Consider the following 26,828-nt stretch of genomic DNA (forward strand, 5'->3'; position numbering starts at 1 on the left):
AGATATATATGCGTGTGTGCACTGAAATTTTTTTCCCCTTTATCATTGTGTTCTCCTAGATTCGAGGCAACTCAATTTCATAACTATTGAAGATGGGTATTGCTGTTTTCACAGATGAGGCCTCAGAGGCATAGAAAAATTCAATGTCATGTATGAGATACCAGAACTAGTAAGCAGGGATCTGACACTTGGACTCAAGCAGTCTGGATCTAGTCAGTGCTCTTAATCACTTGCTTATCTTGAGAACAGTGCTTCTAAAAAGCTTATTCAAGAATCTCATCAATAGACCTTTCAGTGTTATCTTTGCTGCAAATGAAACAAAGCTATGTACACTTGGGAATACTTATTGATTATGCTTACAAACTACATCATTTCTTCATCTTTAAGATATACCCTATTCCTGTTTGTTGAGTGATGGAATAATTCCAGTATTCTATTTATAGCAGAGGCTTTTAATCAGAGCTTTTATTCCCAGTTTCTTTTCTAAGTTTAATGTGTGAGGCACATTGTTTACCAACTTCTCAGAAAAAGTACAATTATATCAAATCATATGTAAAAGCTAACATTGAGAGCAATGAAATCATTAATGATTTTGATTACCACATACAGTGTCTATCAGAAATAAAGGACAGTAGTCTTTGTTGTCTATTATCAGTTACATTCAGTTACTGTTCACCAAAACTGATTTCTCATTATAAAATGTGAAGTATACAAGGGATCTCCGGAATTTTAAAATAATCACACAAAACTTCACAAGTAAATTGGGGTTCATAGAATTAAGAATTTTTTACCTGATACAGTATTTTTCAAAAAGGCCGCGCATGAGGCCAGGCGTGGTGGCTCACGCCTGTAATCCTAGCACTCTGGTAAGCTGAGGCAGGTAGATCATTTGAGCTCAGGAGTTTGAGACCAGCCTGAGCAAGACCGAGACCCCTTCTCTACCAAACATAGAAAAAATTAGCTGGGCATGGTGGCACATGCCTGTAGTCCCAGCTACTTGGTAGGCTGAGGCAAAAGGATTGCTTGAGCCCAGAAGTTTGAGGTTGCTGTGAGCTAGGCTGACACCACGGTACTCTAGCCAGAGCAAGAGAGAGAGACTTTGTCTCAAAAAAGGAAAATAAAAAAGCAAAAGAGCGGGTGGCTCCAGCCTGTAATCCCAGCGCTTTGAGCTGTGCATGATGGCATGTGCCTGTAGTTCTAGCCACTTGGGAAGCTGAGGTAGGACTGCTTGAGCACAGAGGTTTGAGACTGTATTATGACTGCACCATTGCACTCCTGACTGGATGACAGAGCAAGACCCTATCTCAAAAAAACAAAACAGGCCTGGTGCGGTGGCTCACGCCTGTAATCCTAGCTCTCTGGTAGGCGGAGGCGGGAGGATTGCTCAAGGTCAGGAGTTCGAAACCAGCCTGAGCAAGAGCAAGACCCATCTCTACTATAAAGAAATTAATTAGCCAACAAATATAGATAGAAAAAATTAGCCGGGCATGGTGGCACATGCCTGTAGTCCCAGCTACTTGGGAGGCTGAGGCAGAAGAATTGCTTGAGCCCAGGAGTTTGAGGTTGCTGTGAGCTAGGCTGACTCCACGGCACTCAATCTAGCCTGGGCAACAAAGTGAGACTCTGTATCAAAAACAAACAAAAAACAAAAAAGCCTCATCAAGAAGTATAACTCTAATATCACAATTTTAATACATAGATGTCTGTGACTGGTCAGCTACCTTCCAAGTTAATACTACCTTTCATATTTAGAACTTTGTTAAAATTAAAGACAGTAGTAGGTTTCTCCAGTGCCAAGTAGCCAATGTCTCTTGTTCTGGACATCTAAACTATGCCAAATCAAATAATGCCAATTAGATTCCAAGAAACAAAGCCTAGGAAATATGTCACTTGTATATTTTCTGTTCACTCAGTTGGTCAAGTCAAACAAGCAGCCACACGTGGGCTTCCTATTGTCTCATTGTCCCATCTTTCTTAATACAGTGTCCAGAGAAACATATTTAACATTCGCCCCAACACAACTTTTAAAAATAAGAGCGAAAGAAAGATTTTCCTTCACTTAATACTCCTTGCAATCACTGTTCAATATAGTTTTCTCCTAAATACCCTTTCAATGTTGGGATTCTAAGAAAAATCTCCTCTAAGTTTCATGTTAATATAAAAGGTATCAGGTGACAAATGCTGAGGCAAACTAAAAATTGATTTAGATCTGTTTGAAATGTAACATGCAATAACATTTCAGCACAGCTGGAAATTCTGAAGAAACCTATCTTTTATTTAACAAGTTTTAGCACGACAAGTACCAGTAACACATTAAAATTGTTTGTGTTGGTATGTGGGAATTGAAATTGTGTGGATTGAGTTATACAGATGGGAATTATGATACATACATCTTACTGTGGAAATTCCCAGATTCAGTAGTGCACGTATGAGTGAAAATGGAACACAGGTGCTTTGAATAAACATATCATAAGGAAGTGGGTAAATTGGGTTTGGTAACATCATGAAAGTTCTTTTCTCTTTGAAAATTCCCATCCCAGGAACCCATCCCAATGACACTATCTTCAGGAGAGGAAGCAAAACCCCTATCAGTGTTACAGTTTCTACCTCCAATCAATCATAGAACTATATGCAATGTATTTTACTCTAATATGTTGCTTCCCACCACAGGCTGACTTTGCTTCTGTCTATTCCTATCTTTCTTTCTTAAATAAATTTAATAGGGATTCTCATAGGGAAAAAGGCACAAAACTGATTTCTTAATAAAAGAACGCTTACCCTGATGGGAAGATGTCACCAACAAAATTCGAACAAGGAAAAACTAAAGATGCAAAGCAGCATGTGCCTTTCTCATTTGGTTGTTTCTAACCCTCTGCACTTTAAAAGCATTATATTTTCAGAGAAATACAAACTGCAGTTTACATGTAGTAACATGAAATTACATCTTCTTCACTAAGAGAGCTGCCCGGTATGTAGATATTTGTGAGACAAATATTACCAAAGTTCCCACCTCAGCATATTTTTCTAAACAGTAAATTTATGAAGTTTCTATCTGAAAAAAAAGCAACTACATCCACACAACAAAAACCCACAATCATGAACATGAACAAGCAAAATAAATAGCTACATTACACTGATAATTTAAAAGCACCCCCACTATATTCTTAATGTATTAAATTGGTGTTAAAAAGGCTGTAAAAATATTAACATTTATATTTTAATAAAGGATAATAAATCAAATTACAGCCAATGGTTAAAGGTTTTTTGTTTTTTTTTTTAATTATAGGGTACAAAAAATCAGTTCAGGGGGCTTTTTTTTGGGGCAAATGATCCCTCGGTCTTTCCAACGGCAGGCCCCTAAGCAAGTAAGTCTTTCACATTTGCTGCTTATAATTCCTAGGTGGTTAATATCTTGTATTTTCACTTCTGAGTAAGAGAAAAAGCATTTTGGTCCATTAATTCACCCACTCGCTCCTGGAGGACATTAACCAACTCTGCTATTACAAAGACATGAGTTTCGTCAATGTCTTGAATGATGAACTTCTTCCCTAGGGCATTGGACTCATCCAAATACAGCAGAAACTGCTTCATGGCAGGATCACTGTAGAAATAAACACACATTTATAAGACACCTTGTTGCCAAATCATACCATAGAGACTTGAGCAATTAAATTTGAGCATGTAGACTTTTGAGAATAATTTTTAAAGTTCTCAACTATTACTCAAAAATCTCATTCCTCCCTGCCTCAGGTGTTAACAACATATAGACATGGCTTCATTTTAGAACTGTTAGTGCAAGCCTAAGAGAAAGAAGTAAGGTTTTTAAGTGTAATGTCCAGAAGACAGGGAAACCACAAGGCAGAATTACTGATGGTGCAAACATTAGCAAGTGAAGACTAGGCAAGATTGATCCAGCAGTTCAGGTTTTAAAACTGGGTCATATAAGTCCTATATGTTGGATTACTCTGCCCATTACGGTTTCTAGCTTCTCCTCTGGAATATGTGCAAAGGAGTTCAAGAAATCTTCCTCAACTGGCTCTCTTGTTTTTCCTTCTTTTTTTAAAAGTCTACTGTTTGTAATGGTGAAGAGTTAAGCAAATTCCTAAACTCTTGCAGGTTCTAAAATTCTAGTTAAATCCTGATGGTTTGAGAATACAAGCACTGTTTCCCTAAAGAGGACTAAATCTAACAAATAATGCTGGCTCTGATCATAATGCCAATTGCATCAATTCAATAAAGAGACTGAAATCTAGCACCAGGAAGAAACTTAGCAATAAAATCTGTCCCACATGTTTCTTATTTGTCCGAAATAAGAAAATGAAGTTGACAAAACTGAAACACTTGATTTCATGCAGGTCTTCAAAATAAAACAAATAAATGGATAGGACTTTAGAAAAGCTATACATATAAATCAAGATTCAACATGTAAAATGAAAACTCATTAAGATTCAAAACCACTAACCATTCTATAAGCACTCCTTTCAAGACGTTGACCATCTTTTCCCAATCAGAATGTGCAGATGACCTCAAGAATGCTAATAAAAAAGATAAGATGACATACAATTCAAAAGATCAACTTCAATATGCTTTGGGGATTTACCTCTGAAATGAGGCAAAATATTAAATATCAACGTTAATACAGTTAAATCTATGAATGACGGAACATTAAAAACATATTCTGATCTTTTAACATAATTAAAATGAATCTACTTAGAATATCAACAATGAGAAAAAAATCTTACTTGCAAACAAATTCTACCCATGAACAATTAATCCTAATGAAGGCAAGCAGAATAACCCCACAGCAGTGTGCCCAACCCAGGTGTAAAACACGTCCGTTATTCAAAGGCTCTCATGTCCCACTCAGGAGAATGATAAAAGGTAAGTTCCTGCGAGGCAGGAATCACATAGTGGTAGTTCTGAAAGAGGCCTCAAAAATTACATACTGAGGCCAACCGCCTCATTTCACAGATGAGGAGACCGGTTGAAGAGATTAAGCCACAGCTCCCAGTCAAGGGGGGGAAAGAAAGTACAAGCCAGATCTCCAGATCTTGTGTTCCTTCACTAAATGAACCACATCCCCCAAGGCTCTCTGCTCGCAGGAAAACCACCCAGCGTCAGCCAACTTAACCCTTTCACGTCTACACCTGGGCGTCGTCGCCCCCCACGGGAAACCCACAATTGAATTGGTGCGGACAGCTGCCCGTCCCCGCTAGGAAGGGCCCAGAAAGGTGCGCGACACTGTCCGGTAACCCAGCACCCAAAGGACAGGCTCCTAGGCCTTCCCTCCTCCTCCCATCTTTTCTCCGGACCCTTCCGTCCTCCCTGCACCCCTCTTTCCTCAGTCGCTCAAAAGCTCGCCACGCACCTCCGCCCACAGACCCAGCTGCGCCTCCGCGTCGCAGACAGAATGCGCCTGCGTTTTACGTCATCGCGCCAGGGACGCACTCGTGGGTGGAGCGTGCCGGCGGGAGGCGAGCGTGGGCCGGCCCGAGGGGGCGGGGTCACGTGCCGCCCGCAGCCCAGTGGAGGGCGCGGGCTGGGAGCCGCGGAAAGGGGTGGGCGCCCCAGCCGACTGGGTCCCCGCCGAGCGGTTAGGGGCGGACCGAGTCCGCGAGCCGGCAGGTAGGAAGGGGAGGCCGGGCTCGTGGGGGCGGAAGAGGAGGTCGGCGCAGCTGGGCGCGGCGGGGAGTGGGGAGAGGGGCCTGGGCACGGCTGGGGCGGCTGAGGGCGCGCGGCCCCCGGGCGACCCCCTGACCCGCCGCGGGGCGTGAGGGCCTCTCTGTGGTGCTCGCGAGCCTGACTCTTCTTTCACGGTCGCTGCTCTTCTCTGGTTGCTGTCGAGGCCCTGAGGAGAGCACCAACCGGTACATCACCTCGGGCTGGTAGTCGCCAAAGATAGTGCCAAGGAGTAGGGAACAGCCACAGTCAAATTTGAGCCTCCCACACCACCGCTTCTTGCTCCCTCTCTGGCCCGAGAGATGGACTAGATTGAATGCTAATTAATAGGTCTCTAAACCCAGTAACGGTCATTTTAAAGTGAGAAATTCCAGAAGGTTCTAAAGTTAATCCCTGTCCCAAATTCGGGGCACACACTGTAATTATTTTAACTAGTTGAGATACGAGGTTCTTGCTTTCTGTTCCTTAGGTTAAATTGTGCTTCCCTAATTAAGTTCATGTGATCGCTTAGGCACCCACTTCTTCCATTTATTTTCCTCTCTCTATCCCTGAAATCTTTTCCACCAGGTGGAAATATTGTTGCACTCTCTCTTTAAAATTTGCCTCCAAATATAGTTCTTCCCAAGTGTCTCTTCTTCACTCTTTTTCATCTTGGCATACATTCTTCTCCTTGACCATCTTATCAGTTTCTTCCCCTGGAATGCCACTTTTGAGCTCCAGGTGTTGCCTGTGCATTAATGACCTATGAGTAGGCTAAATGCCACCTCTCAAACTGAACTGGTTTACCTCGCTCATCTTCAGTTCAAAACCTGCTTTACTTCCTGTGTTTCTCCAAATCATCCAGATTTAAAACGTCCGTTTATTCACCAAACATTTTTATGTACCTAAAATGTTCCAGAGTCTTCACAGTATTCACAACAGTAATTTCCTGATAGATTAAAGACCTAAACATGAAAGACACATCTGGAAGATCGAAAAAAATACAGGAGACTTTTCTCTAGGAAAGATTTCCTTTTTTGTTTGCTTTGTTATGGTAAAATACACATAAGATTTACCGTTTTAACCATTTTGAGGTTGGTGTTCAGTGACATTCACATTATTAGGCAACCATCACTACCTTCCATCTCCAGAACTTTTTTATCTCTTGGGAAGGAATTCTTAAGTTACAAAACACCATTCAGGATGTTATCTCATTACTCCAAACTAAAAATGATGGTGGCTTGAACAGGACATAGTGGTGGCAGTGAAGATGGAGAAAAGTGGATGGATTTGGAATGTGTTTTGTTTTTGAGACAGAGTCTCGTTTTGTTGCCCAGGCTAAAGTGAGTGCCATGGCGTCAGCCTAGCTCACAGCAACCTCAAACTCCTGGGCTCAAGCAATCCTACTGCCTCAGCCTCCCGAGTAGGTGGGACTACAGGCATACGCCACCATGCCTGGCTAATTTTTTCTATATATATTAGTTGGCCAATTAATTTCTTTCTATTTATAGTAGAGACAGGGTCTTGCTCAGGCTGGTTTCGAACTCCTGACCTCGAGCAATCCGCCCGCCTGGGCCTACCAGAGTGCTAGGATTACAGGGATGAGCCACTGCGCCCTGCCTGGAATGTGTTTTGATAGCAGAGAACAAATTTTGCATGGTTTGGATATAGGGTGAGGGGAAAACAAGGACTTAAGGGCAACACCTGAGTTTTTTGCTTGAGCTATAAGGTAGATCAGTTACAATCAAAGACCATTTACCATTTGGCTGATGGTGATGGAGAAAATGAGGAATAGTTTGGGGAGAAGAAAATAAAGAATTTTGTTTTGGACAGCTAAGTTTGAAAGGCCTATTTGACATCAAAGTGGAATTGTTCAATAGTTGGATACATGAGTCTGGAAAGGTTGTGTCTAGAGGTACTTTAGGATTGCTGGCATATAGATATCTAAAACTGTGGTGTGTTAAAATTAAATTCAGCTGTATTACACAGAAGATATAATAATAGCTTAATTATGCATGTGATTACATAAGTAGGCAGTCCATGGCTGGTATGGAAGCAGCGCCATGAACATCAGGCTCGAATTCTTCTGTCTTGCTGCTCTGCCATCCTTAGCAGGATGCCTTATGGTTAAGGTGGCTGCTTTAATTTGAACTCTCACTTGCTCATTCTAGTAAGAGGGAGGAAAGAAGGATGAAGAAAGACTCATTTTTTAAGGACACTTTTCAGAAGTTGCGCATGACACATCCATTCATATTCCCATTAACCAGTTCTTAGTCAGTGAGCAAACTTAAGTATAAGGAAAGAAAGATGATGTCTTTATTCACTTATCTGTGCGCCCAGCTACAATTCAGGTTTTGTTAATAAGAATGAAAGGCTGAAATGATGTTTTTTGTTTTGTTTTGTTTTTTATTAATAGGCTAGATCCCAGGGAGAAATGATGTTTAATTTCAGTGTGGTTTCTTCTTCACCCAGGACAATGAAGCTACCATTATGAAGACCCTAGTGGCCTCCCTGTTGTTAAAATTTTTTTAAATTCCTTTTTTTTTAGAGACAGCGTCTCACTTTGTCACCCTGCTAGAGTGCAGTGGTGCAATCATAGTTCTCTGCAGTCTCAAAATCCTGGGCTTGAGCAATCCTCTTGCCTTAGCCTCCAAAGTGGCTGGGACTACAGGAGTGTGCCACCATGCCTGACTCATTTTTTAAAAATTTTTTGTAGAAGGCCGGGCGCGGTGGCTCATGCTTGTTATCTTAGCACTCTGAGAGGCCGAGGCGGGAGGATTGCTCAAGGTCAGGAGTTGGAAACCAGCCTGAGCAAGAGCGAGACCCCGTCTCTACTATAAATAGAAAGAAATTAATTGGCCAACTAATATATATAGAAAAAATCAGCCAGGCATGGTAGTGCATGCCTGTAGTCCCAGCTACTCAGGAGGCTGAGGCAGAAGGATTGCTTGAGCCCAGGAGTTTGAGGTTGCTGTGAGCTAGGCTGACGCCACGGCACTCACTCTAGCCTGGGCAACAAAGCGAGACTGTCTCAAAAAAAAAAAAAAAATTTTTTTTTTTTTTTTTTTTTTTTTGTAGAATCAGGGTCTCACTATGTTGGCCAAGCTGGTCTTGAACTCCTGGCCTCAAGCAGTCCTCCTGCCTTGGCCTCCCAAAGTGCTGGGATTACAGGTGTAAGCCACCGCAGCCAGCCCTTCTTGTTAAATTTAGTGGAATTTTTGAATTTTGTTTTATTTTGTAATGATCTCTACCTTTTTACTTTCTGTGTCCTTCTCAGTCTCCACAGAATTTAACCTTGTTTTTGCTACTTAAAATCAGTGTTTCAGATTTAATGTAATCACAATGATGATCTCAAAGGTTCTTTTAAATAGAAATTGACAAGCTGACTCTAAAATTATGTGGACATGCCAAGGACTTAGAATAGTTCATTTTGAAAAGGTAGAACAAAGCTGGAAAACTTAATACTACCTAGCTTCAAGACTTACTGTAAAACTACAGTAATCAAGACAGTGTAGTATTTATATAAGGATAGGGAGAGCAATGGAATAGAGAGTCTAAAAATAGGTCCCTACTTATATAGTAAGTTGATATTTGAACAAAGAAGTCACTTCAGTGAGGAAAGGAAACTTGTTTCAACAAGTTATACTGAAACTATTGAACATTGAATAAACTATTGAATATAGAAAAAAATCATCCTCAACCTCTTTTTCACCCCATACACAAAATTAACTTGAGATGGATCATAGACCTAAATAAATGTAAAAGCTAAAACAAAAATATCTTTTAGACAAAAATCATAGAATATCTGTAAATTTTATGTAGGCAACAGTTTCTCAGTACATGATGCCATAACCATAGAAGAAAAAAATTGATAAAAACTTTATCAAAATTAAAACTTCTGTTCATCAAAAGGTACCTTTAAGAAAATGACAAGTCACAGACTCAGAGAAGATGTGTGGTATACAGTCATGCTCCACATGGTCAGTGACAGATCATGTATACCACAGTGGTCCCCTAAGATTATAATGGAGCTGAAAAATTCCTATTATCTGGTAATGTCATAGATTTCCTAATGTTGTAGCACAATGTATTATTCACATGTTTGTGGTGATACTGTGAACCTACTGTGCTTCCAACTGTATGAATATAGCACATATAATTATGTATAGTAGATAATACTTGATAATAAGTGATTGTGTTTCTGGTTTATGTATTGCTATACTAATTATTGTTGTTTCACAGTGTATTCCTTCTACTTATAAAAATGCTATAAAACAGTAAGCCATGTTATGCCAGCAGCAGCCTTCTACAATTCCTGTTTACCATGTCTCTTGATTTGCATCATTTCTCTTATGCTTGATTTACTCTGTTTTGTTCATCATGGCCCCTAAGCATACAAAATCCATGGCTAATGTTGCCAGAAAGAGGCCACGTTGAGTGATTGACCTGAAAAAGAAATTAAATTGATTAAGGACTATAAAGGTAGTAAATTAGTGAAGGTTATTCCTCACCAGGCAGACATGTCCCATTCCACTGTAGGTAAGCTCTTTAAGAACAAGAACAGTGATGAAAGCTATTAAAGGATCTGCTTCATTGAAGACAGTGAGACTAACAAAAATTCTTGGGACTTATATCAGATATGGAGAAACTTCTAATGGCCTAGATTGAAGACCAGACACAGAGTGTATCCCTCTCAGCACCATGATCATGGCCAAAGCAAAAAGTTTGCAATATTCAAAGAAAAGCTGGATCTGACTACAGTGTTGAACTTACTGCTGTCTCTGGGTGGTTTAAACCATTCAAGAATCATAATTCATTCATTACATAATGTGAAAGTGAGTGGTGAGTCTGAATGCTGATATGTAGGCAGCTAAAGAATTTTTGGAAACTAAAGCTGATTATGGAGGGAAATTACTTTCTAGAGCAAAGCTTCAATGTGGATGAAACCTCCCCATTCTGGCAATGGATACCTAAAATAACTTTCATTCATAAGGAGGCCAAGTTAATGCCAGCTTTCAAGGATTTTAAGGACAAGATAATTTGGGGGGGGCCGTGTTGCATGTTATGAATTAAAGCCCTTTGTGACCTGGCACTGTGAGAACTCCAGCACTTTCAAGCATATCAGTAAGCACACACTGCTATTGTACTACAGGATCAATAAGAGGTTATGGATGACCCAGTTTCTGTTCCAAGATGCCCTTCCAAATTGGTATGCCAACAAAATCAAGTAGGACTGTTTGGAGAATAATACCTTTCAAGATTTTGCTTATTGTTGTTAATGTTCCCACACCTCCTCCTTTTATTGGTGATCTTCATTCCAATATCAGAGTGGTTGGTTTCTCCCTCCAAATACCACTTCTTTGATCCAACCAATGGATCAAGGATTTTTAGCAGCTTTCAAGATCTACCTAAGGAGGACCTTTGTCCAGGCTATTGCTGCAACTGAGAAGGCACTGATCCAATTCTGGAAGGATTACAACATCTAAGACTCATCACGAACCTTGCTTGGGCTTGTGATATCACAGGGAGTGTATAATGGGATCTGGAAGAAGACACTCAGGAGATTTGTCCTTGACTTCAAAAGATTCGTCAAGGACGAGGAGGTTGTAAAATTAACAGGGTTGTGGTTGAGATGGTAAACAACTTTAATCTCTATGAAAATGTTTATAGCTGCTTTATTCATGTTCACCAAAAACTGGAAACAACCTAAATATCCCTCAGCTGGGGAATGTATAAGCCAACTAATATCTATACAATGGAATTGTACTAATCAATAAAAAGAACAAACTACTGATACAGCAACTTGGTTATATGAAGGAAGCCAGACTCATAGGCTACATACTGTATGGTTCCATTCATAGGACATTCTTGTAAAGGCAAAACCTCAGGAACAGAAAACAGATCAGTAGTTTTCAGAGCTGGGTGTGGGAGAGACTTGACTACAAAGGGACACAGAAATGTGTTGATAGAACTTTTATATTTTCATTGGATTGTGTTGTCAAAACCCTTGGAACTGTACATTTAAAGGTGTGAATATTAACATATCTAAATCATACTTTAAAGTGAAAAGAAAAGGTATATGAACAAAATTGTTTTATCACCTTTTCCTCTAAAATTCAGATATCCTACAATGTTCTTGATAGACAATTCAGGACCACTAATTTTCTAGAGACCAAAATTTTAAGAAACACTGTCTTAGACAAGGGGGAATTATTGAAAGATTTAAAACAGAAGAATAATATGCTAACATTTTAAAAGTTAAATTTACTTACAGGCAGCATCCTTTGCTACCTATATACATATGAAAATTCTAGGTAAAATGTAACAGAAGAACTTGGAATTGTGAACAGAAAAAGAAGAGGAAACTCAGAAGAAAGTCCTAGCACTGAGGGAGAAGTTTGAAGCAAGTTACAGAATTATCAGAAGCTGATAGAGACTTTAATTGCTTGGGCCTAATGTGCACATACAGTTAAAGTCAGCTTAGCCTAAAAGTGATAATCTTGAAGGAATGTACCATCAAGGAAACAGGGACTAGAAAATTTCCTTCCAGTAGACAAAGGAAACACCATGAAAACTTGCTTTTAATAGCAACATGAAAGAGTGGAAATTGGAACTCTTAATTGTGTACCACTTGTGGGGTTTGAATTCATACTGTCCTTATAGTGCTGGGAACCCAAATGGAGAAATCCATAAATATGTAATACCTGCGGTACTTTGGCAGTGATAAATTTTAAACTGCAGTATAGGCCAGAGTGCATAGGACTCCCATAGGAAATACTGTTACTGAAGATGAGATGAGCTCTCAATCAAAGATTACAAAGTATTCAAACAAACCATCATGAAGGATAGCCAGCCCTAATTACTAGAAATAGTGGTTCCAACAGAGAGACTTTAAAATAAGTGTGTTTAAAATGTAAAGGAAAGTTTATAAACCAAATACGTCAGTTTTTTGTAGCTTTACAAACCATCCCATAGCCTATTGGCTGACCATTTGTTATTGCTTACAAGTCTAAGGATTGAAATGGGGTTGGTAGGGTCAGCTAGAAGCTGGTTAGTCTGGTATAGCATTACATGCTTGGAAGTTGGTGCTGGCCATCAGTTGGTACTTGTTAGCTTCATTAATGGGTATATTGGACATTTGTCATCCAGCAGACTAAGCTAGGCTTCTTTATACAGTGGTGGTCACAGGGTTCTCAAGAGCAGCAAGACAGAAGCCTCAATGTGCATGCGCTTTTCAAGTCTCTGCTGGCATCATGTCTCTATTGTCCTATGGCCTAAGTTACATATAAGCCCAGTCTAAGGTCAGTATGGGAGGGAACTACCAAAGAACCTGGTTGTAAGAAAAGGAATAGCTTATGGTCATTCTTTTTTTAATAATCTGCATTCTTAGACAAAAACTATGTGCAAAAAGAGCAGGCAAATGTGAAAGTGAGCCAATGGAAGTTTTAGAAATAAAAACAAGTTATTGAAATACTCAGTGGATGGATTGAATGACATGTTTAAATACAGCTAGATAGAGGGTGGATGATTTGGAAGATAGATTTAGGGAAACAATCCATAATGCACATCAAAGAGATAGGAAATATGGAAGAAGTTGAGATTTGAAGGGTAAAATAAGAAAATCTAAAGTATAGTAGGAGTACCAGAAGGAAAAGGTAGAATGGGGGTCAAAGTGATAATTTTTCAGAATATTGCAGAATTGAAGAAAAATGTGAGTTCTAAGATTGAAGGAGCACACCAAATCCTCAGTGGGATATGTAAAAAACAAACCCATACCCAGACATAAAGTACAGAATTGTAAGAACATCAAAAGCAAAGAGAGATCTTAAAACTGCCAGATGGAATGTTATATTGATAATAAGTAGCATTTATTGAACACTTAATTTGGAATAGGCACTATTCTGTGTGCTTTGCGTGCATTAACTTATGTAATTATAACAACCTTTTAAAGTAGTCACATTATTACCATTTTATAGATGAGGAAAATGAGACATAGGTTAATTTAACTAGTCCAAGAGCATATGTCGAGTTGTATTTGAAAATGTGCCTGGGATTTTATTTTAACCACATCCGATAATGTGATAGACATAGAGAAAATTGTCTTGAAAGAAGAATTTATTATACACCGTTCTCAAGGGAGAGTGGGCACACAACACTACACTAGGCCACATGGAGAAGTACCAGGATTAGTCAGGAGACATAAAGAGCAATGGCAAAGCATAGGCCAGAGCCTTTGTTGTGATTTTTGTGGGAAGGAGTGGGTGAGACACAGTAGGCAAGCTGAACAAGTTTAGGATTGGATGGTTGGAATAATCTTGGCAGGTCAAAGGGTGGACCTTAGTTGTTCAGTACCTGGCTCTGAGGTGATTTAGGGTAGGGAAACATTGGCTTGGTGTGAGAGGGTTAGTTAAAGAAGGTGGTTGGGGTGTGGGTTCAAGATTGGTTGGTTTGCATGTGAAAGGCACGGTCACAGGCAAGTTGGTTGCTACCTCTAGGAGTTATCTAGCCCTGGAAGGGGAAGTCATTACCTGGATCTGCACAGCCCTAAGATGTCAAAGATTCATAAAATAAAAAACATGATTAATACAAGTCATTTGTGGAACTGGATTTGAAACCAGGCAGTGTGGTTCTGCAGAGCACATTCTTAAACTTCTTTACTATTATTTTGCCTACAAAGAGATAATAATTAGATGTACAGCAGATTTTCCCTGAGCAGCAAGAAATATTAGTGAAAATATCATTAATGTACATATCATTAATGTAACAGAAAGAAACCTGTTACTCTGACTTCTTAACCTAGAATCTAAGCCCAGCTATTTTTTAGCATACCTAAAACATAACGTTTTTAGACATGCTAAGATTGAGCTGTCAAAGGATACACCTTATCAAGAAGGATTTTAACCCAGAAAAAAGTTTAGATGCAAGAAGAAATACTAAGGAAAGAAATTGGCCAAATGATAAATATTTAGATTGATTGCTTTTAAAAATAACATTTTGGGGGCTGTTCAAAAATAAAATGGACTTAAAATACTAGACAGAAATACCTAAGAAAATAGGAGAAGTCAGATTAGATTTAAAGCATTTTCATATTCTCATTTGGGAGGATAATGATAATGTTTAATTTTATACTCTTATGTAGCATGTTTAAAATGTAGTTACTTACTAAAGGAATAGAAGCAAATGATTTAACTTTAAACCAGTTAAAGGATAATAAAGAAAACTTGATCTATCTAGCGTATGGCACATGTAAGTTGATTAAACTCATCTATTAAAGACAAAATTTAAAATTATAAGTTAATACCAAAGGATTATAACCATAATGGGAAAAGATATGATAAATACTTGTTAAAAGAAAACTGGCAAGGAAATATTCATATGTGAAATAGAACTTAAGGCAATAAACATTAATAGGGTTAAAGGAGGACAGTATGTGATGATAAAAGGAACACAGTACTAAGTTTCTAATCAATTTGTATGTACCTAATGACATGTCTTTTCACATCATGACCAAAAACAATAGGTTTTGTTTGGCACACTGATTGGAGAGTTCTGCAGTAGAAAGTAAGATAGATAAAAGCGGGGGCATATTTTTCTTGTTCATCACTAAATTTCCAGTGCCTAAAAGAGTTCCTGGTGCATCGGGACTCATTTAGATAAGTGTTGTATAAATAACTAAAGAAATAATGGACAGCTACAGAGGAAATTGACAAATATACAGTCAATGTGAAATTTTTAAAAACCTTTCAGATACTGACAGATCATACAGAAAAATTAGTAAGGCTGTAGAAACTTTCAACAACACAATCAGAAAGCCTGATATAATAGCTTTTTGATAATTCTGCTCACAACAAAGTATAAGCTTCTGTGATATATATAAATATTGACTGCAACCAGGTAACCAAGCAAGTCTTCACAATTCCCAAGAATCTATGCCATGTAGTACAATAAAAAGATAAGCTTTAAAAATTCATATGTTTGGAAACTATTTAATAAAAACCATATTCCTAAACAGTTTAGAGAAAAATCACAGTGGAAATTTAGAGAGGGAACTTATAGTCTTAAGTGCATTTGTGAAAGAATAAGAAATGCTCATATTAAGCATTATTGAAGAAGTTAGGAAAAGGACAGGATGCACCCAAAGAAAGAAGAAAATGATTAAGAGCAGAAATAGAAAACAAAACAATAATATAGAGATGTCAGCAAAATCAACAGATGATTCTTGGAAAAAATTAATAATTTTTATATTAATGAACCTTTAGAAAACTCAGAAATAAAAAATAAGAGGCACAAATGTTAGGAACAAAAAAATGAAACTTTAATGATAAAAAAAACTTAGGAATAGCATGAATAATCTTATACAATGATTTTAAAAACAGATGCACATTTTCTTGAAAAATAGATACCAGGACCAGTTCAAGAAGAAAGAAGAATTTGAATAGGCCAATAATTAGGGAAGTAATCAACTCTATAAAAGAGGCACATTGTCAACCAAATAGGATGTGTGGACCTTGTTTGCATACTAATTCTAACAGATCAATAGTGCAAAACAAAACAAAGTTTATGAAATAATGAAAATGTTAATCAGATATTTGACGATATCAAGGAATTATATTTATTTTAGAGGTATAATGGTGGTTTTTCTTTTTTTCAGGAAAAGGATATACTAAAGTACTCGGGTTATGTAGGACATTTTGGATTTGCTTCAGAATAGTTAGGTGGTGGTGGTGGAGGAAAGTGAGTATGGGTTAGTTTTATTTTTAGTTTGTCTTTTGTTTTTGATGGGAAAATATTGGGCATCCAGTATTTTTTCAGAAAGAGCTGAATGAAAGGGGAAGAGTGTGAAGATTGAGAAAGGCAGGTAGTTGATGAATCAAGGTCCCTGTGGAAGTGAGATGAGATTTAGAACATAGATGGAACATTTTCCTTTGAGAAAGAGATGAGACCTTTTCCTCAGAAACTGGGAAAAATAATGCACTTAAAGATCTATTTGGAATCTGGAAAAGGTGATGCAGACAAATATATGTCTGTAGGCCAAGGTAGATTTACTACGTAATTATGACATGTAAGATTTAGGGTGCTTTACTTACCTTTGTCCCTTTGAGTGATAGGCATTACTAGGAGTTGTAATGTTCAAGGTAGGGAGGGAACACCAGGTTGTAATCCAGAAGCATTACTGTGTAAGCATTTCTGATAATGAAATTTCAGGGGAAAGTTACCAAATTTATAAGACTTAAGTAACTTATCATGACTTCTTTTTTCATTTTAGATAACTTTCACTCAGTAGCTAATTTGGTATTTGTAACTTTGTGTTTCATTTTGTTAAAGAGGTCCACCCACCCCCCAATTTGAATAAACATTAAATTCCACAATACCTGGATTTGTCCCTGCTTGTTGGTATGGGGACAGAAGTTGAGGGAGTTCAGTCTTCATTGTCTGAGTGAGTTAAGGGACAAGATGATCTGAGAAGGATGGAGGTAGGAGGCTTGGGTGAGAGTGTGGATTGTTCAGAATGGTCCCTGTGGCACTGAGAAGAGATCTGACTAGGATCTCTGCTTCTGAGAGCCCACACTGAATTTGTCTTTTATTTCTCTCCACCCAGTTTTGGTCGTACAGGTGTAGGAGTAGAGAAAGCACACTTTTCAGATTAGGGTTCCAGGATAGTAGAAGGGGGGTAGTTAGTGTATTGAGAAAGCAAGCAGAGAGAGGAGTTGGAGCGGAGGCTGGCTCAGAAGACAGCACAGACAGCAGACGGTGCTCACTCTGGGAAGAGCAAGGGGCGGAGCATTTGTTGAGGCTGGAGAGTAGATGCACAATCAAGCCTTGATGAAATAATCAAGACCCAGATGAGGAAGTAGAGGAAGTAAGTTTCCAGCATACTCAGATTTATACCCAGGACTCGGTGGAAGGGAAGCCTGCGGAGGAGGTGAGTTTAAGTTATTCATAACACTAGGAAGGTTTTTAGGCCAGTGAAGTAATTGTAAAGGTTATTTGCATAATGTCTTACACTTGACTGCTTTTGTAGTAGATGTTAGGGTTGAAAGAAACAGTAGGTGTGTTTGCTCTGTGTTTTTTAGTGTATTTTTATGTAGTAACTAAAATATAAATCTGTTCACCAACACTGCCCTGGTTTTGTGAGCACCTATTTCATCACAGTCTTTGTATCATTTTTGTTGCTGTGTGTGTTTTACAGCAGTAACCCACTAAACAAGAAAATAAGAAACAATGATCTTCAAGACAATGACCTATACAGGTTTACTTGTTGCCTAAATTAGTTTGCTTAGTCACCAGTTGATGCATTAGAATCACAATTAAGAAAAAATTTGAAAGTTCTTTATTTTGTGTGATTTCTAACAGATATTTCTTACTCATGTATACCAGTAATTTCTCTTATCCGTATAAAGCTGCTAGAAGTTTTTAATATGTTGAACCAAAGGACCATTTCTCACATTAGTCCCTCATGAGTACCTTCCTTCTTTACCCTTATAGCAAAAAGAAAAAAAAAAGTCTCATTATCCAAAGACAATCTGTTATGGTTCTAGAATACTGAGTTGTTCTAGGAATGACTATCATATTTACATCATCTTTATTCAGTTGATGAATTAGTTGAATGACAGTTCTTTTTTGATAAACAATTAAATTTTAAATATTTAAATTTTTTTCTTTGTTTATATAGGCCACCCTAATTTCAGATAATTTAACAAATTTTAAAAAATGTTGGGTACCATCCTGAAGGAGCTAGAGAAAAGCTAAACACTTTTATGGATTCTAAGTATATCTTCCATGGAGAGCTTCTCATTTCTGCAGGGCGTTCAGTCATCAGAGATAAATATGCATATATAATATATACATATGCCTATATTGGTATTCTAATTAATGATCTACATATTCTTGTTACCTGTTAATCACTGTTAACAATTGGACGCAGTTTGAAGAAGAATAATGAAATTACTAGCAAAATATTCTAATGTGTTTTAGGTTTTTAAGGAGAAATAATTTTTTTTAATTGAAAAATTTTTTTCCTAGTCTTGAAAAATCTAACTCTTTGGGGCATTCAATCCACTGTGATAATAACATGTTCTTATAGTTGAAAGAAATGTTCTGAATTAGATGCCGAATTACATTTGTTATAATTGTTCCACATACACAGAATGTCCCTGGCTGCTTATTGTGTCATCTGTTGTAGAAGAATAGGAACCTCTACTCCCCCGCCAAAAAAAGACACATACTGGAGAGATATCAGTGAGTACAGTTTAAACAATAATATTTCCTTATAGAAACAATGATTAAAATTGTGGCTAAGTTTCCATGGTGGACCACACAAACTTATTTATTAATACCTCATGATTAAGTCTCAGATTTGTTTATAACTTTCTGTACCAATGGTCTATCCAAAAATTGTAGGCCCAGAGCCATACATAGTCCTTTTTCTTAGAAATTCTTTTTCCTCTCCTACTTTTCCTGTCAAATTTCATACTCATCCTTCTATACTTAAATGTAATTGCATTCTCATTCAGGAGATATTTATTATGCTCTAGCAAAACAAGGTGCCAGGCAGATCAGGTTTGGGGAATACAGTGCTGAGCAAGGAGGATGTTGTTGCCCTACTAGGGCTTGGAATCTGGCTGTGATCTAGTCCCCACACTGTAGCCTTTCTCTATGTCCTTGACACCCTATGTCAGGTTAGAGCTGTCACTTTTCATTTTATAGAGTCAATATAGACCTTGGTTAATTATCTGACTTCCCTCATAGACTGTAAACTCTGTTAGGGTAGTGTTTTATATTGTTTACCATTATATCCTAGTTGTTTATTCTTATATATGGCATATAGGTAATTAAATAGAATTGTTGAGTGATAGAATGAAATAACTTACTTTCTCTGAGTACTATCTCCTTTATTTGTAAAATCTGATTGGCTACATGGCGAAGTATGGTGGCTCACGCCTGTAATCCTAGCACTCTGGGAGGCCGAGGCTGAAGGATCGTTTCAGCTCAGGAGTTCGAGACCAGCCTGAGCAAGAGGGAGACCCCATCTCTACTAAAAAATAGAAAGAAATTAGCTGGACAACTAAAAATTACATATATATATATATAAAAAGATTAGCTGGGCATAGTGGCGCATGCCTGTAGTCCCAGCTACTCGGGAGGCTGAGGCAGGAGGATTGCTTAAGCCCAGGAGTTTGAGGTTGCTGTGAGCTAGGGTGACACCATGGCACTCTAGCCTAGGCAACAGAGTGAGACTCTGTCTCAAAAAAAAAAAAAATATATATATATATATATATATATATGATTGGGTACAACTGTGTTGCACAGTTATCCCTAACTACAGAGTTGTCGAGGAATTTGAGTATTTTAGGTGCTAATCAGGTTATGTTAGTAAGGATTAAGAGGCATGTGTATTGGATAGGCAATTATTAATAGCAGTGTCTACCAGTAGGATTTTTTTTAATATTAAAAAATGTTTTCTGGCCAGGCACAGTGGCTTACACCTGTAATCCCAGCCCTTTGGGAGGGTGAGGTGGGAGGATCACTTGAGTCCAGGAGTTTGATACTAGCCTGGACAACGTAGCGACACCCCATCTCTAAAAAAAAATTAAAAAAAAAAAGACAAGTGTAGTGGCGTGCATTTCTAGTCCTAGCTACTTGGGAGGCTCAGGCAGGAGGAATGCTTGAGTTCAAGAATTCAAGGCTGCTGTGAGCTATGATCACACCACTGCACTCCAGCCTGGGTGACAGAGACCCTGTCTCTAAAAATTAAAATAAAATAAAAAAATAAAATAAAATAAAATAAAAAAGTAATAAAAATAAAATAAAAAGTAAAATTAAAAAATTGTTTTCCAAGTTCCAAACAAAAATGTATAAAAATCTTGTAGAATGTAACCTATATCTTGTCCACCAATTATAATTACTTTGGGATACATCGTTTTGTATCCCTACTTGACAACATAATCCCTTAATCTAGTCCTAGTAGTCATAGGGAGCAGGTTCTCCCCATTCCTTTATTTCATTGGTTGTTAACTAAAAGGAGTCAGAAGGGAAGTGAGCTTCCTGGACATTGCATTCAGTGGAAGCACAGTAATATCACTGGGGGATTGGGGACTGGGGTCTCCAGTGATTTGGCAGGGGATGGAAGAACAGGAGGTAGAGGAAGAGAAGGAGAAGTATGAAATGCTATAAATATAAGTTATATTTTTGAATCCAGCACTTGTTGATTGATTTTTTTTGTATCCAAGGATAGGAAACCATGTGTTGATAGCCACTGACTATATTAATAGAAAAGTATCAGTAACTTCTGATCTGATAACATATGATATAGGTAGAGACTTACACTGCTGCCTATTTCCTGTCACACTTTGAAAAATAAAATTCATCGCATTGACTTCTTTTCTTTCTTTTTGAAGGAAATATAATAAAATTTACTGGATCACTTCTTTTAGGGTAAGTTGTCAACTGACATTAATTTGGCTTCATTATAGTACTATTCAAAATCTTGAGTGAAGGGATTTAAGGGTGGCATGGGATAGTAAGAGGGTATAGGTTTTGGAATTAGACAGATGGATTTAATCACTGGCTCTCGCACTCAAATGTTATCTTGATATGGTTTCGTTACCCTCTGAAGAATGTTTTCTTTAGATTGGAGTGTGCAGCAGGGATTCTGCTCACCTGGCACTGTGGCTGTAAGGAAAACATTCAACATGTACATATCCGGCATTCAATTAGCTTTTGCACACTAAAAATCATGTCTGGTATTAGGTTCTAATGTGGGTAAAAAAGGTGAAAATAGACGATAGTCAAAATTATTTTTGAAAATCTCTTTAATCATCATAGAGTGTTCACGAAAGAAATTGCTGCTGACTGAGAAAATAAACAGGATGACATCTCCTGTTTCATGCTCCTCCAGAGGCACATTCTTAAAGAATGAAGTGACTCTCTTTCTGCAAGTTGTTGTTTTTTGTTCTCTTTTCCATTTTGGGGGGGGATATATATGTTAAATGTATATCCAGTACTACTCTGTTGCATTTGTTAATCCTTTTTTCACTAATATAAATATAAAATCTACTCTTAGATAGTAAAGTGACAAAGGAAATACATTTGGCATTTTATCCAAATGCATGCATTTCTCCATGACATTGTAATTAAGGCAAAATATATTTAGATGATTTTTTTTTTCTCTTTGACTCATTGACGGATAAATGTACATATTCCCTTTTCTGTAATACAGTTTGTCTAGATCACAATTATGTTCAGGAATATAATGAAAAGTAATCACATAATTTTAAAAGAATTTTGTCTTTCATGGAAAACATGATAAAAATTCTGAATACATTTACTCCTTTTAGCTGTTCAGATAAATCCCCATGAGAGCAGAGGATTCTCTAGAGCCTTGTCCATATTCTCCTGGTGCTGGCCAGTGTCTGAACTTTCTTTTCTCACCTGCTTGCTTTAGGGTAGAAACCAGAGGTCAGGAGAAAGTGTAGGATATGAATGTTGCCAGCTCTGAATCCAGGCAGAGTGCAGCCTTTGTGTCTGGAGTGTGTAAATCAATTTGATTAGGGAAAAAAAAAGTCTTCATTTTGGGTTGTACATACAACAAACAACATTTAAAAAGCTAATCTTGGCTGAGCACGATGGCTCATGCCTGCAATCCTAGCACTCTGGGAGGCCGAGGTGGATGGATTGCTCAAGGTCAGGAGTTCGAAACCAGCCTGAGCAAGAGTGAGACCCCCGTCTCTACTATAAATAGAAATTAATTGGCCAAGTAATATATATAGAAAAAATTAGCCGGGCATGGTGGCGCATGCCTGTAGTCCCAGCTACTTGGGAGGCTGAGGCAGAAGGATTGCTTGAGCCTATGAGTTTGAGGTTGCTGTGAGCTAGGCTGACACCACGGCACTCACTGTAGCCTGGGCAACAAAGTGAGACTCTGTCTCAAAAATAAATAAATAAATAAAATAAAATAAATAAATAAAAAAAAAGCTAATCTTTGTGGAAAAACAGTTTGACGTTGTCTAGTAAAGTTGAACAATATTTATACCGTCACAAAGCATGTAATTCTTCTAAATATGTATCCTAGGGGAACATACACATATGTACACAATATAGGTATGTAAGATGTATGACAGCATTGTTTGTAATAGACTCAAACTAGAAATATCCTAAATGCCCATCTGTGGTAGAGTGATAAATAAGTTGTGGTATATTCATACAATGGATGAATTACTTACCATATGAAAATATAAATGCAGGCAGCAACATGGATGCATCACACAAACATAAGGCTGGACAAAAGAATACATATAATGTGATTCCATTCATATGAAGTTCAAAAACAGGCAAAACTAAGCTCTCTTGTTTTATGCATGTATATGTATAGATGGTAAAACTGTAAAGGAAAGTAAGGGCAAGGCATGGTGGCTCACGCCTGTAACCCTAGCACTCTGGGAGGCTGAGGTGGGTGGATCATTTGAGCTCAGGAGTTCAAGACCAGCCTGAGCAAGATCGAGACCCCGTCTCTACTAAAAATAGAAAGAAATTAGCTGGACAACTGAAAATATATAGAAAAAATTAGCCAGGCATGGTGGCACATGCCTGTAGTCCCAGCTACTCAGGAAGCTGAGGCAGGATTGCTTGACCCCAGGAGTTTGAGGTTGCTGTGAGCTAGGCTGATGCCATGGCACTCTAGCCCAGGCAACAGAGTGAGACTCTGTCTCAAAAAAAAAAAAAAAGGAAAGTAAAGACATTATTATAAAAAATCAGAATAAAAATGACAGAAATGAGTAGAAATGAGAGATTGGGTCAGGATCAGGGAGGAACACACTGTGGGCTTCTGGGGCACTGTTCTCTTTCTAGCCTGGATATGATTATGTAGCTATTTATTATTATTCATTAAACTGAAATATGTGTATATATATATATCAGTTTTCCTAATAAAATTGATTTATACACTCCCTAAATTCAGACATAAGGCTGCATTCAGAGCTGGCAACATTCATATCCTACACTTTCTCCTGACCTCTGGTTTCTACCCTAAAGCAAGCAGGTGAGAAAAGAAAGTTCAGACACTGGCCAGCACCAGGAGAATATGGACAAGGCTCTAGAGAATCCTCTGCTCTCATGGGGATTTATCTGAACAGCTAAAAGGAGTAAATGTATTCAGAATTTTTATCATGTTTTCCATGAAAGACAAAATTCTTTTAAAATTATGTGATTACTTTTCATTATATTCTTGAATATAACTGTGATCTAGACAAAGAAACTTTATTACAGAAAAGGGTACATGTACATTTATCCTTTGCCCAGATATAATTATGCAGCTATTTATTATTACCCATTAAACTGAAATGTATATGTATACATATATACATACTGTCATGTGTCACTTAATGGTGGGGGTATGTTCTGAGACTGTTAGGGGCTTTCTTCATTGAGGAAACATAGAGTGTACTTACACAAACCTAGATGGTATAGCCTACGACACATCTAGGCTATGTGGTACAGCGTGTTGCTGCTAGGCTACAAACCTGGATAGCCTGTGACTGTACTGAATGCTGTAGGCAACTGTAACACAGTGGTAAGTATTCATGTATATAAACATATCTAAACATAGAAAAGGTATAGTGAAAATAGCAATGTAAAAGATTTAAAAAGTAGGACACCTGTATAGGGCACTTAGCACAACTGGAAGTTGGTCTGGGTAAGTGAGTGAGTGAGTGGTGAGTGAACATGAAGGCCCAAGGTACTGTATGCTACTGTAGACTTTATAAATACTCTGCACTTAGGCTACACTAAATTTTTTTTAAGAGGGTCTCTCTATGTTGCCCAGACTGGCCTTGAACTTCCAGGCTCAAGAAATCCTCCTTATTGAGCCTCCTGAGTAACTAGGATTACATGTGCAAGTCACTGCACTCAGTAGAAATGTTTTTTTCCCACTTTTTAAAAATTTTTGTTAAAAACTAAGACACAAACACACACATTAGCTTAGAGGCCTACACAGGGTCAGGATCATCAGTGTCACTATCTTCCACCTCTATATCTTGTTGCACTGGAAGGTCTTTGGGGCAATAAAATGCATGGAGCTGTCATCTCCTATGATAACAATGCCTTCGTCTGGAATGCTGCCTAAAGGACCTATCTGAAGCTGTTTTGCAGTTAACATTTTTTTTCTTGAGTAGAAGTACCCTCTAAAATGATAAGAAATATAGTATAGTAAATACATAAACCAGTGACATAGCTATTTATTATTACATATTATGTACTGTACATAATTGTATGTGCTAGACTTTTTTAAACATAATGTGCATATTTGTTGGATACATACTTATGTTTCAGTATATATAATGTACAGCGATCAGATCAGGGTAATGAGCATATCCATGACCACAAACATTTGTTATTTCTTTGTATTGGGAACTTTCAGTATCCTCCTTTTGTGCTATACTTGTATATGACTGGAAGTGCAGTAGGTTTGTTTACACTGACATCAACGACAAACAAGCAAGTAATGCACTGCACCAATGGCTGTTACAACACTAGGGGATAGGAATTTTTTATTTCCGTTGTAATCTTATGAGACCACCATTGTATATGCAGTCCATCCTTGACCAAAAAGTTGTAATGTGTTGCATGACTGTATAAATATATGCACATTATTGTATATATGTTTCCAAGTAAAGTTTATTATGAAAAGCTTAATAAAGGAGAGTAGTTCTTGTGTTCCATTTTGACCATGTATTTATGATGAATTTTTTTGTTTCTTTTTAAGAGGTTCTTTATTTCTTACATATGAAGTTCTGGCGCTGAAGAAATCTTTGACATTAGATACTGAAGTGATAGAAAGAGAAAAAATGAAGTCATATATATACCTCCCCACAGTTTCTTTAGATGAAAGAGAAAATCCTGGTAAGTTTATTGTAAAGTAATCCTGTCTTTGTAGAAAATGGAAGCTAGTTATTGAATTTAAAAAATGAACCTACTTAAAATAGTATTTTAGGATAGATTCAACTATGTTTAAGAATCACCAAACCCTGTGAGAACCAAATTCCTAAAGAATTAATTAAAAACCAAATTTTGGACTTCTGCATTTAACACAAGTTTACAGTTCTCCTGACCTAAGCGAAGTAAAGACTAGCTTGCTGTTTTAGTCCGAACCTGGAATGCCATGCCTTAGTGGGGCCATTAGTTCAGATGCTAGCCCTCAGTTTGGCAAATACAAAAATATGATTTTGTCATTTAGCTCAGAGGTATTTCTGCTTTAAGGGATTTATTCATGGAAACAAAACTCATGAGATGGATTTATAAATATGAATACCAGTTCATTTATTATTATTTGTCACAAAGGCTAGAAAACCTGTCTCTACTAGTTAGGACATTCTCCTCAATATTTAGGTTACATGGAAGCCTCATTAGTAATTGGCAACCAGATGGTGGCTTGGTGAACATGAAATTGTAGAGCAGAGGAATGTATTTTCATCAAGATATGGGTAGCTTGCTGAGTCACCACACTTGACTTATAGCTGCCTGTTCCTACATTGTCAGCCAGAGTGTTCCTGTTAGCACAGGATGTTCCCTGAGTGGGGCAAGCTGTTCTGTTCCCCTGGCTGTGAGCTGTTGTATCACTGCTCTGTGCTGTTGGTATTTATTATCATCTCACCTTCTTGCATTTCAATATGCTTTTATGGTAATGTTTACAATTTCAACTACACAAATAATTGTTATAGTTTATAATTTGCTATAGTCAGGCTTAATCTCATTAGTAAGGTATCTCCAAATTTAAGTTTAAGGTGGGCTTATAATAAGGGGTATTGTCCTGGATATTGCTAATTCTAGGTTGTGTATGAGGATTTTGTTAGCTTTACCTAGGTAGTGTTTTTGTTTTGCTTTGTTTTTTTTTACTTTTTCCTTGACTTGGAGTTGATCTTATTTTGAAATCCAGAGCTCTGTATTCCTGTAATGGTTTTAGTTGCATTGATAGTAACAATAAAAAGACAAAGATGCTATTTTATATTTTTTTGTGAAAAAAAATTAGAGTTTAGTTTATACATTTTTTTTTTTTTTGAGACAGAGTCTCGCTTTGTTGCCCAGGCTAGAGTGAGTGCCGTGGCGTCAGCCTAGCTCACAGCAGCCTCAAACTCCTGGGCTCGAGCAATCCTTCTGCCTCAGCCTCCCAAGTAGCT

The 26,828-nt window shown here is 37.8% G+C and overlaps 2 protein-coding genes across 5 annotated transcripts in view; one reads left to right on the forward strand and one right to left on the reverse strand.

Moving 5' to 3' along the window:
- Nucleotides 1–3,253: 3,253 nt before the first annotated feature.
- On the reverse strand, nucleotides 3,254–5,444 carry GTF2H5 (general transcription factor IIH subunit 5). The gene is made up of 3 exons (XM_012759612.3): nucleotides 5,369–5,444; nucleotides 4,463–4,535; nucleotides 3,254–3,601 (listed from the first exon to the last, which is right to left on the reverse strand). Exons 2-3 carry the CDS (start codon nucleotides 4,495–4,497, stop codon nucleotides 3,421–3,423), a joined length of 216 nt encoding a protein of 71 aa, XP_012615066.1. The 5' UTR covers nucleotides 4,498–4,535; nucleotides 5,369–5,444; the 3' UTR covers nucleotides 3,254–3,420.
- A 32-nt stretch (nucleotides 5,445–5,476) lies between these two features.
- Nucleotides 5,477–26,828, forward strand: part of SERAC1 (serine active site containing 1) — a 52,909-nt gene continuing 31,557 nt past the window's right edge. For 2 of the 4 annotated variants that reach the window (XM_076002831.1, XM_076002829.1), the window contains exons 1-2: nucleotides 5,478–5,625; nucleotides 25,418–25,554. In XM_076002831.1, coding sequence (XP_075858946.1) covers nucleotides 25,537–25,554 — 18 coding nt within the window. In that variant the 5' untranslated portion in view covers nucleotides 5,478–5,625; nucleotides 25,418–25,536. Of the gene's footprint in view, nucleotides 5,626–16,309; nucleotides 17,582–18,805; nucleotides 18,898–21,056; nucleotides 21,094–25,417; nucleotides 25,555–26,828 lie in introns of all 4 variants that reach the window. The other 2 variants (XM_076002830.1, XM_076002828.1) reach the window with 2 other exon arrangements.

The sequence above is a fragment of the Microcebus murinus genome, chromosome 5, assembly GCF_040939455.1.
Source record: "Microcebus murinus isolate Inina chromosome 5, M.murinus_Inina_mat1.0, whole genome shotgun sequence".
NCBI lineage: Eukaryota > Metazoa > Chordata > Mammalia > Primates > Cheirogaleidae > Microcebus > Microcebus murinus.

Bases quoted from the DNA above. Each gene is read 5' to 3' on its own strand.
- GTF2H5 (XM_012759612.3), bottom strand. From the start codon at position 4,497: ATGGTCAACGTCTTGAAAGGAGTGCTTATAGAATG. The intron at 3,602-4,462 runs GTTAGTGGTTTT...TTATTTCTACAG, and splicing joins AAAGGAGTGCTTATAGAATG to TGATCCTGCCATGAAGCAGT.